Source organism: Chanodichthys erythropterus, chromosome 10 (genome assembly GCF_024489055.1).
Source record: "Chanodichthys erythropterus isolate Z2021 chromosome 10, ASM2448905v1, whole genome shotgun sequence".
In the NCBI taxonomy this organism is placed as follows: domain Eukaryota; kingdom Metazoa; phylum Chordata; class Actinopteri; order Cypriniformes; family Xenocyprididae; genus Chanodichthys; species Chanodichthys erythropterus.
Window position 1 is genome coordinate 14,939,497 of NC_090230.1, and position 10,400 is coordinate 14,949,896.

A 10,400-nucleotide genomic window follows, 5' to 3' on the forward strand; every position below is an offset into this window, starting at 1 on the left:
TTGTTTGTTTGTTTGTTTTTTTGTTTTTGCTCTGCCTGTTTCAATCCATTAGCTTCCATATAGAGATGTTTTTCATCATTTTCTTTTCAGAATTGCCTTAAAAAAGATTTCATAGTTTTCACCTTTGCTTAGTTTGGTTGGTTGGAATTCAAAGAATACTGTACAGAAATCTGATTTAAATATTAAATGAATGAATACTTTGCTTTAAAGGGACAGTTTACCCAAAAATGAAAAGTCTGTCATAATTTACTCACCCTCACGTCGATACAGAAATTTTTCCCATCTGCCGTAGCTCTCAAATGTCATTTTCATATGTGTATATTCAGATATGGCACATCAAAATTATGTCGCGTCAGTTTTAATGTCAGTGGAGTCGGGGGTTTTCAGTCTTTTAAATCTCGTTAATCATGTATACCCCCATCCTCTAATAATTATATATTTTTAATTAATTTTATTTTAAATATGTGTAAAATATTATTTATAATATTATTAATATTATTTGTATTATATTTCTACTACTTAAGGTTTGGAACTGAATTATTTAAATATTTTTTTTATTTTAATTTTTAAATTTTTTACAAATGTTTTCTCCTTTTAAACTTTTCCTTGCGGCGTGAAACATCTTTTAGCAAATAATGAGCAAATTATGACTACTTTTATGGCACTTTTTGGTCATTTTTAGACATTGCAGCTCCAGTCACCATTTACTTTAATTGTATGGAAAATTGTGGCATGAACATTCTGTAAAACATCTCCTTTTGAATTTCACAGAAGGAAAAAAAATGAAACGAGTTTGAAATTACATGAGGGTGTATAAATAATGACAATTTAAATTTTTCTGTCTCTGTAACAACAATTTTTCATAATTTGTTTCTTCCTGAAGTTTTGTGATTGGCCTGTTAGTCAGTTACTGGATAATGGACACTGTCAGCCTATTAAAGAGCACCAAGATCAATTCTCAAGTTAATTACACTGTCCTCTCTTCACAGGGCAGGGTGAAGCTTGCTTGTCACAGTGATGTAAGAACTGAATCCCCTTTAGCTCAATGTGTCCTGTCTCTCTCTCTCTCTCTCTCTCTCTCAGTGTCTTCTTTGTGTGACTTGGGTCCCCCTGTTGAAACAAACCGGTGGAAGCAGTGTTTTTTTACCCCTTGTTTTCAATGCAGTTGTGGGTTTCCCTATAGACACCATTTATAGCTACCTATGCCCTTTTGAATCCTCACATAGTTCATTGCAGGTGCTCGGACAGTCCGTGTTAAATAATGCATGCATGACAGTCGCTTTAGACTCTGATGTCTATGCTGGTCTAAACGACTATTTCTTTTTACAATTTCAGAAATACAAACTATTTCTGTATATTAACTATTTCATTTTCCTAGAAGGACTACATTGTACACATTTGTATAATGTTATAATGGTATAATAAGGTGCACAAGCCTCATTCACTTAGTGATATATCCAAAGATTAGAGTATCGGCCAGTCATAGATACTAGATATATCACCAGAGTGTTGTTGTCCGGGCTGTGGACCTAGTGGTTTTGTAAACCTTTCAACTCTTGTCTCTGTCTTATGTATGTAGCTAGTTTACCGTCTCATGTTGCACAAACAGTTGTGTGTCAATGCGTGGCTGTGTGCAAGCGTGTTTGGGGGTGGCTGGGTGGGGCACGCTGGGATTGTGTGAGTGCGTGTCTGACGTTTAAGACTGTTTCTGACCTCTGTGATGTGGCATTTCAGTCTACAACCTTGTCGATCTCTGTGACCTGACCAATGTCCCCTCTTCTCTTCTATACCTTCTTTCTTTCTCTTTCTCGCTTCTTCCTTTTTTTCTCTTCGTCCTCCAGGGCACTCAACTCATATTCAACGCAGCCAAGGAACTCGGTCAACTTTCCAAGCTTAAGGTATGTGAGATTGTTACAAAAAAGGTGCAAGGTAGTATGTTTTTATTTATTTATGCATTTTTATTTTTTATAGAATTTTTGCTACTCATTTTTACTCCATTTTCTGAAATGTGTATTTGTAGTGGCCAAAAATGACATTTTAGTAACATTTTGGAAAAATTAAGGCTATAAATATTTATATATTAATATTGTTAAATTAATATTATATTTTTCATATTTATAAATTAATATTTAAGTATAAATATTTTTTACAAATTATGTTTTTATTTTATCAGTTTATTATCAATTTTTTTAATTCAAATATTTTAATTAACATTGTCTCTTCATTGTCATTGGTCAAATAAAAAAAACACGTTAGTTTAATTTTGTATATGCAGTATAACAACCAAATTCATTATTAATTGATTCTTTTATTATAAATTTCTCTTAATTTTTGAAAGTATGAACAGTGTGACATAACCCAGGATTATGTTAACTCAAGTTTAAATGAACCTGGATTAACAATTTTCATTGTAAAAAGATCATTGTATTTTGTTCTTTCTAAAATTTTGTCCTTTTTGTAGGAGCACATGGTTCGTGAGGAGGCCAAGGCACTGTCCCCAAAACAGTGTGCAGTGATTGAGTTAGCACTGGATACCATAAAGGTGTGTAAAGAGCCGAATGTCAGTGTAAAAATAGTCTCTTCCACTGGTTTTTGATGCCGACACCATTAGCAATATTAGGCTTCACATAGTGGGTCGCTGAATATAGTGGAAATATCTAACTATCTAACTGTACATCAGTTTAATTGCACTACGTACATCATATCCTTTGTATTATTCACTTTACACTCTCAGTCAAGGTTTTTCCCTTTGTCACATTCTGTGGATTGTTTTTGCACTTTGAGATGTAGAGCAGAATATACTTTTTTGATGTTAAAAAACTTTCTTCTCTCCCAGTTTAATAAGCAGAGAAGCCAAATTTTTCTGGGAATCAACATGAAATTAATCAACTGTGTCTTTGTAGCGCTGTCAAAACATTGCTCTTGTTTGTTTGAGCATCCTGAAATGCCGGCCACAGCAAGCATTCTCTGTTGTTTTGGGGTTTCTTAGCAATATTTTCATGCTGGAGGTGTGGGTCTGAAGAAAACATTCCTTGAGAAAAGTCCAGACCTGCAGTCTCTGCACTACGCCCTGTCCCTCTACACTCAGGCCACGGACAAACTCATCAAGACCTTCGTTCAGTCCCAGAATACACAAGGTAAGGCTCTTCCAGACATCTAACTGGGTCTTTAAATATTATTTACCTATTTCTCGACCTCAGCACAACGTCAGTCTTTAATAAAATTAGGATATATATAAAATTATAGTATTATCAACATTATATCATCAACATTATATAATCAACATATATACAGTGGGTACGGAAAGTATTCAGACCCCCTTACATTTTTCACTCTTTGTTATATTGCAGCCATTTGCTAAAATCATTTAAGTTCATTTTTTTCCTCATTAATGTATACACAGCACCCCATATTGACAGAAAAACACAGAATTGTTGACATTTTTTCAGATTTATTAAAAAAGAAAAACTGAAATATCACATGGTCCTAAGTATTCAGACCCTTTGCTCAGTATTTAGTAGAAGCACCCTTTTGATCTAATACAGCCATGAGTCTTTTTGGGAAAGATACAACAAGTTTTTCACACCTGGATTTGGGAATCCTCTGCCATTCCTCTTTGCAGATCCTCTCCAGTTCTGTCAGGTTGGATGGTAAACGTTGGTGGACAGCCATTTTTAGGTTTCTCCAGAGATGCTCAATTAGGTTTAAGTCAGGGCTCTGGCTGGGCCATTCAAGAACAGTCACGGAGTTGTTGTGAAGCCACTCCTTCGTTATTATAGCTGTGTGCTTAGGGTCATTGTCTTATTGGAAGGTAAACCTTCGGCCCAGTCTGAGGTCCTGAACACTCTGGAGAAAGTTTTCATCCAGGATATCCCTGTACTTGGCCGCATTCATCTTTCCCTCGATTGCAACCAGTCGTCCTGTCCCTGCAGCTGAAAAACACCCCCACAGCATGACGCTGCCACCACCATGCTTCACTGTTGGGACTGTATTGGACAGGTGATGAGCAGTGCCTGGTTTTCTCCACACATAACGCTTAGAATTAAGGCCAAAAAGTTCTATCTTGGTCTCATCAGACCAGAGAATCTTATTTCTCACCATCTTGGAGTCCTTCAGGCGGGCTTTCATGTGTCTTGCACTGAGGAGAGGCTTCCATCGGGCCACTCTGCCATAAAGCCCCGACTGGTGGAGGACTGCAGTGATGGTTGACTTTCTACAACTTTCTCCCATCTCCCGATTACATCTCTGGAGCTCAGCCACAGTGATCTTTGGGTTCTTCTTTAACTCTCTCACCAAGGCTCTTCTCCCCCGATAGCTCAGTTTGGCCGGACGACCAGCTCTAGGAAGGCTTCTGGTCGTCCCAAACATCTTCCATTTAAGGATTATGGAGGCCACTGTGCTCTTAGGAACCTTAAGTGCAGCAGAAATTTTTCTGTAACCTTGGCCAGATCTGTGCCTTGCCACAATTCTGTCTCTGAGCTCTTCAGGCAGTTCCTTTGACCTCATGATTCTCATTTGCTCTGACATGCACTGTGAGCTGTAAGGTCTTATATAGACAGGTGTGTGGCTTTCCTAATCAAGTCCAATCAGTATAATCAAACACAGCTAGACTCAAATGAAGTTGTAGAACCATCTCAAGGATGATCAGAAGAAATGGACAGCACCTGAGTTAAATATATGAGTGTCACAGCAAAGGGTCTGAATACTTGGGACCATGTGATATTTCATTTTTTCTTTTTTAACAAATCGGCAAAAATGTCAACAATTCTGTGTATATAACAAAGAATGAAAAATTTAAGGGGGTCTGAATACTTTCTGTACCCACTGTATATAATATTTTATTAATTAAAAAAAACCACATTGAATTTTTTTTAAGTGTTTAATCTGGTCTCCGTCTTTCTTTTTCTCCCTCACACACTTTGGGAATCCTGACACACTTTAGGTCGAGACGCTCCTGGCAGAGCCATTTTAATAGATTATCATTTAAAATGTAATTAGAGTAAATGTCACTGCTTCATTTAAGTATTTAAACACATATGAAAGCAAGTGTGTGTGCAAATGTGTGTATGTGTGTGTGTACAAAGCCACAGCAGGTTGAAAATGGACTGTTAAAAGACTGTTAACATTTGCTGAGCTTGTTGGATTGTCTCTTTTCTTTATCTCTTTATTTCTTTCCATCTCTCAAATCCACATCACTATGTGCTCTCAATTTCTCTCTGTATTTTTCTGCATCCTCTCCTTCTCTTTCACCAGTTCATGGAGGGAAGGGGGTAAGGTTCACCCATAGTGAAGACGTGTACCCAGAGAAGGGTACGTTCATGTGGGGCCCGGTGCCCTTGACAACGAAGAACTAATCAGTGATCCACCCGAATCAGATCATGCACCTCCCATTCCAACGGGCCAATCGCATGCCCCACGACCACCCATATCTTCCTACAGAAAGGGCCTTGCATGTATGAGTACCTGGGAAGAACATGCTGTATGTTCGCATACATTGATCTGAAATGTATCTTGACGCTACAGCAGCAAAAAAAGCCCAGGATGAAGTGTGTTTTGAATGGCAGTGAATGAGGAATGCACGCATTTCTGCAGTGTGAGAGGCGCATGTGTGCACTGCGGATGACAAGCCGCGAGTGTCAGTGAGTAAGCGAGTGAGAGACCGTGACGAAACGCTTACTTTCCAGGCGCTGAACCACGATGTCGAATGTAGATGTGACATTAATTGCGACAGACTCAGATTGTCCGCAGGCAGGGTCTGTTCTGTTGTTCTGCGTGATTTTCCCTCACGACCACGCAACGTGGTTTCCCTGCCTCTAGTCTCATCCCTTAGGGTCACTATAACAAGACAACCCTCCCTCAGCTAATCAGAGTTCACTCCTGGGGTCAGGTGATGTGCTTTCTGTCAGTGTACATCAGTTCAAAAAGGCCGTAAATTGGCATTTAAGGGCCCCCTAAAAAAAATCACGTGGCTATATGTGATTATAACTTGAGCATATCAGCATCTAAGATTTTAAAGCATAAATCTCGAGTCAAATTAGTGTTTACTGTTATAAAGGTTAAATATGTCTTATTCTCTGAAACAACAGCATTTTTTATATGGGTTAAATAAGTGGAAGAAAGTTTGGGTCATATTTTTATGAAAATATTGCATAATGCAACAAATCTTAATGAACCTAAAATTTTATAATACATTTTGTAAATATATAACATTTCAAATTTTTAATTATTATTTTTTTATTTTTTAGGTTCATTTATATTTTTCATTATATATTTAAAACAATAAAAAAAATACTGCAAATATTTTATTAACGTTTTTTGATTTTGTGGTAAAAATATAACCCAGACATTTCTTGACGGGTTTTGTGACATTTACCTAGATGCTGTTTAGTTAGAAGTAGTCATAAAGTGCTGCATCAACAGCCATCAGCATCACCGTTAACATGCCACTGTTCAAGTTTTTTCAAATCCCTGCTTGCTCAGACATTTCCGCTCTGACGAAACTGCATCATCAGCCTGTTTCTCTGACAAGCGCACACATATAACAGATGCCGAAAGCAAGGAATACATTTTTTAATTATTATTTGATTGCAGCTGACCTAGATTCTGTGGAGACATGCATAAGTTTTAGATGTTTAAGTCAGATTTAGTTGAATGTGAAAAGTCAAAAGTGTTGTAAAAAGTAAATCAAAAGAACCAGTGCAAAAGATTTATTAAACTCATTGTAGCACTGGCCTATAAAGACCTTGGCAGCTTTCCATGAGTGTGAATGCAGATGTGTGGGAATGGAAGTGGTTTTCCGCATGTACCTGCCTGCATTGAAACCAAGTGAAGGACGATATCACATGTTCTCCTTGTCTTTTCCTTCCTATGAATGACTGGACCAATTGGACTGCTCTCCCCCCCTCCCCATCATGGTTATAAACCCTTCATGAAACACCAGAAATCAAGTGTGACCACACTGCATGTTTGCAGATGGTACACTCATCATAATCTGAAGAAACACACTTCTCTTTGTATTGTAAACACTTTGCTGCAAAAGAATCCTGAGGCATTGCTTTATTTTGGTTGTCTGTGTATTATGCGCTAATTTCATTGATTATTTCAAATCTTGACAGATTTTTATGTAGACATAAGCTTGTAGGCTTGCTATTTTTGTTAGCTAGCTCGCTGTAAGAAGCTGTTAGTGCTGTACACAGACACTGGAATAAAGTGTAACCACTTTTTTGCCTGAACAAGATTCAGATTTAGAGATGTGTTGCAGGGATTGCTTGTTAAATCATTTTCAGAGCTTATTTGCATCTTGCGCAGTTCTATGAAAGTTTTAAAAGTTCACAAATCTATCACCCCAATTAAGTAAAGTCAAATGTTTAGCTCAGTCTTTATGAATATTGTATATTAGCTCTTATGTAAAACAGCAGCTTAATCTTATTAGCTAATTTAAGATTCTGTGGGACTAAAAAAAATCCACATTTGAACTCGATCAATACATTAAGCTCTGAATTTGTATTTATTTAAGTGCTCCAATATGAAAGAACTACCTGAATTCCTTTTCATATTATTAATGATCTCTCAAGCCAGGTTCAAATCCATCACGCTGTTTAAACCTCTTTATCATCCAATAGCTCAAAGCATACATTGCCTCTGTATGACTCTGTGATTACTGAATTCATAAAGCAAGTGATTAGAAGCCATACCATTGAGCCATACCGATGCAAATTATCCTGCCAGACCAGATATGGAGTCTTGACTTTCTTGTCTTGTCTGCAGGTACTGGTGTTGATGATGCAGTTGGAGAGGTGTCTATCCATGTGGAGATCTTCACTCATCCAAACACCGGAGAGCACAAAGTCACAGTGAAAGGTACGTAATGCTTCTTGATGTTTAACTAAAGCCTGTTTGCATTCCTCCTCTAAACTTTGGAAAACGTTGCATCTATTAAGAACCTCTGGACACCCATTTGAAGGTGCCTGAGATATCTTGTGTACTCAAGGAGGTGCTCAAAGTCTTTCCTTTACTGTAGGGTTCCTGGAGGAACCAGTGATGCCAATCTTTAGAGTTCTTGCAAGAAATTCTGGGTTCCATTTTTTAGGTTCCTCAGAGAACTGCCCCTTTTTAAAGGGTGTCTAGAGGTTCTCCAAAATGTTCTCTTTCTATGCTAATCTGAAATGCTCAAGTAGATTAATTTTTGGTGTAATGGGAATAATGTCTAGGATAAAAATGAAAAAATAAGGTTGCCACACTAGCGGAACCCTCTGGAAAAAATATAGGAACCCTTGTTTCGAGGCTCAGAACTTTTTCTATATAACGGCATTGCTGGAAGAACCTTTGACAGTCTAGAATTCTTGCAGGAACCTCTGGGTTCTTTATTGCAAGTTCTTTAGAGAACTTCCCTATTTCAAAGCATGCTTAAAGGTTCTCCAAGGGTTCTTCTAATATGGCAATCTAAGGAACCCAAAATAGTCCCTCATGTAGCTCCATTTTTGTAGTGTAATGGGAAGAATGTTAAGGAGAGCCAACACTGTAAAAATGAGGTGTGTGAGGTTCCTTAGATCACCCACTGGAAAACCTCTAGAAACCCTTGTCACATGCCTCAAAACCTTCACAATCTTTAGAGATCTTGCATGTAAGTATGGCTTCCATCTTTTAAGTTCTTTTTTTGAAAGGGTGCATAGAGGTTTTCCAGCATCGTCAGAAAAAAAAAATGCAAAAATGGAACCTTTAGGGGCATAACAACTTGTCAGTGGGGCAGTACCCTTAAAAGGGACAACTATGTACCTTATCTACCCATTAAAGGTGCGTATTAGTACTTTAGAGTCTTAATATGTACCCTTAAGGAAAAACTAAGAACATTTTAGGGATGTCCAAACCTGCTCCTGGAGGGACACTGTCCTGCAGAGTTTGGCTGGGTCTGAAATCGTCCCCTATACCCTTAAATGGGGCACTATTTGAGGGAACAGCCATTTGTAGTGGTGTCCTAAACCATAGTGAATGTTATCAAGTGCACTCATTCAGTCCCACAACCAATTTACGCTCAATGGCTAGGGAATACCCATAATCCACTGTCAGAGTTGTACACAGAATGAATTCCCACGTAGCGCCAGAAGATGGCGCCTGCAGCTGAATCATTCATCCATTTTCCAAACCATGCTGGTCCAATGTGGTTACAGCATAATATCATACCGGTATAAATTCTTTTTCAATTGATTATTAATTTGTTTAATTAAGGTGTATAGATATCCATGACAGAGTTCAAGATAAATCTTTTCATCTTACTACTGGAGCTGCCAGTTTGCTAAGTTTCAAAAGTGGCACATTCAGTGTCCGAATTCCCTCACTCGTTTTCATTTACTCCTTCAAATGGACTATTAGTGGAGCAATGTAGGAAATAGTGAATGAAGGTATAAGGGGCGATTTTGGACACAGCCTTTAGCGCCAACCGTAATTAAACACACCTGAACCAGCTAATCAAGCTCTTACTAGGCATACTAGAAACTTCCAGGCAGATGTGTTGATGCAAGTTGGAGCCAAACTCTGCAGGACAGTGGCCCTCCAGGAGCAGGTTTGGAGACCCCTACTTTAAGGGTACTGCTACTACTACCACCCCTATAGGTAAAAGTTTTTGTGCATTTTACCTGAGACTGAAGAGTTCCTCTAGTGTGGTTGTTTAGGGAACCCCAAATTGTCCCTCAAGTATCTTCATTTTTGCAGTATAATAGGACACATGTAAAGGGAAGTCTATGAAATTTGAACAAGTCAATGTATTTTATTGTAGTGGTGGCTGCGAATGACCTACGTTGGCAGACTTCTGGAATTTTCCGGCCCTTTGTGGAGGTCTACATCATTGGCCCTCATCTCAGCGATAAGAAGAGAAAGTACGCCACCAAGTCCAAGAACAACAGCTGGGCTCCAAAATACAACGAGACCTTTACATTGTAAGTGGCATGCACTTTTTTCTTTAGCTTGCATTTCAGTTTCTTCATACTGCCGTGCCATCTATGTTACAGTTCCTGAGTAAAATGTAATCCTGGTGTCGTTGATTCTTTCTCAAAGCACGTTGAGTAACGAAGTGGGTCCGGAGTGCTACGAGCTGCAGGTGTGCGTGAAAGACTACTGCTTTGCACGAGAGGACCGTACCGTTGGCATGGCAGTATTGCAGCTAAAGGACGTAGCACCGCGGGGGAGCGTAGCATGCTGGCTACCGCTAGGTAAACGCATTCACATGGACGAAACCGGCCTGACCGTACTGAGAATCCTGTCCCAGCGCAACAACGACGACGTCGCAAAAGAATTTGTCAAACTCAAATCCGACCAGCGATCTGCTGAGGAGGGGCGGAGCTAAGACCAGGAAGTATCTAGCGAGGCATGGTAACTTTGGCAAAAACACTGCCCCCTAATGCTCA

The 10,400-nt window shown here is 38.7% G+C and overlaps 1 protein-coding gene across 1 annotated transcript in view; it reads left to right on the forward strand.

Moving 5' to 3' along the window:
- The window catches only part of unc13a (unc-13 homolog A (C. elegans)), a 44,743-nt gene extending 34,358 nt beyond the window's left edge, over positions 1-10,385 (forward strand). The window contains exons 36-41 of the mRNA XM_067396900.1: positions 1,842-1,898; positions 2,462-2,542; positions 2,990-3,137; positions 7,768-7,860; positions 9,773-9,932; positions 10,051-10,385. Of these exons, the coding sequence (XP_067253001.1) occupies positions 1,842-1,898; positions 2,462-2,542; positions 2,990-3,137; positions 7,768-7,860; positions 9,773-9,932; positions 10,051-10,339 (828 nt within the window). The 3' untranslated portion in view covers positions 10,340-10,385. The remainder of the gene's footprint in view (positions 1-1,841; positions 1,899-2,461; positions 2,543-2,989; positions 3,138-7,767; positions 7,861-9,772; positions 9,933-10,050) is intronic.
- Positions 10,386-10,400: the final 15 nt, after the last annotated feature.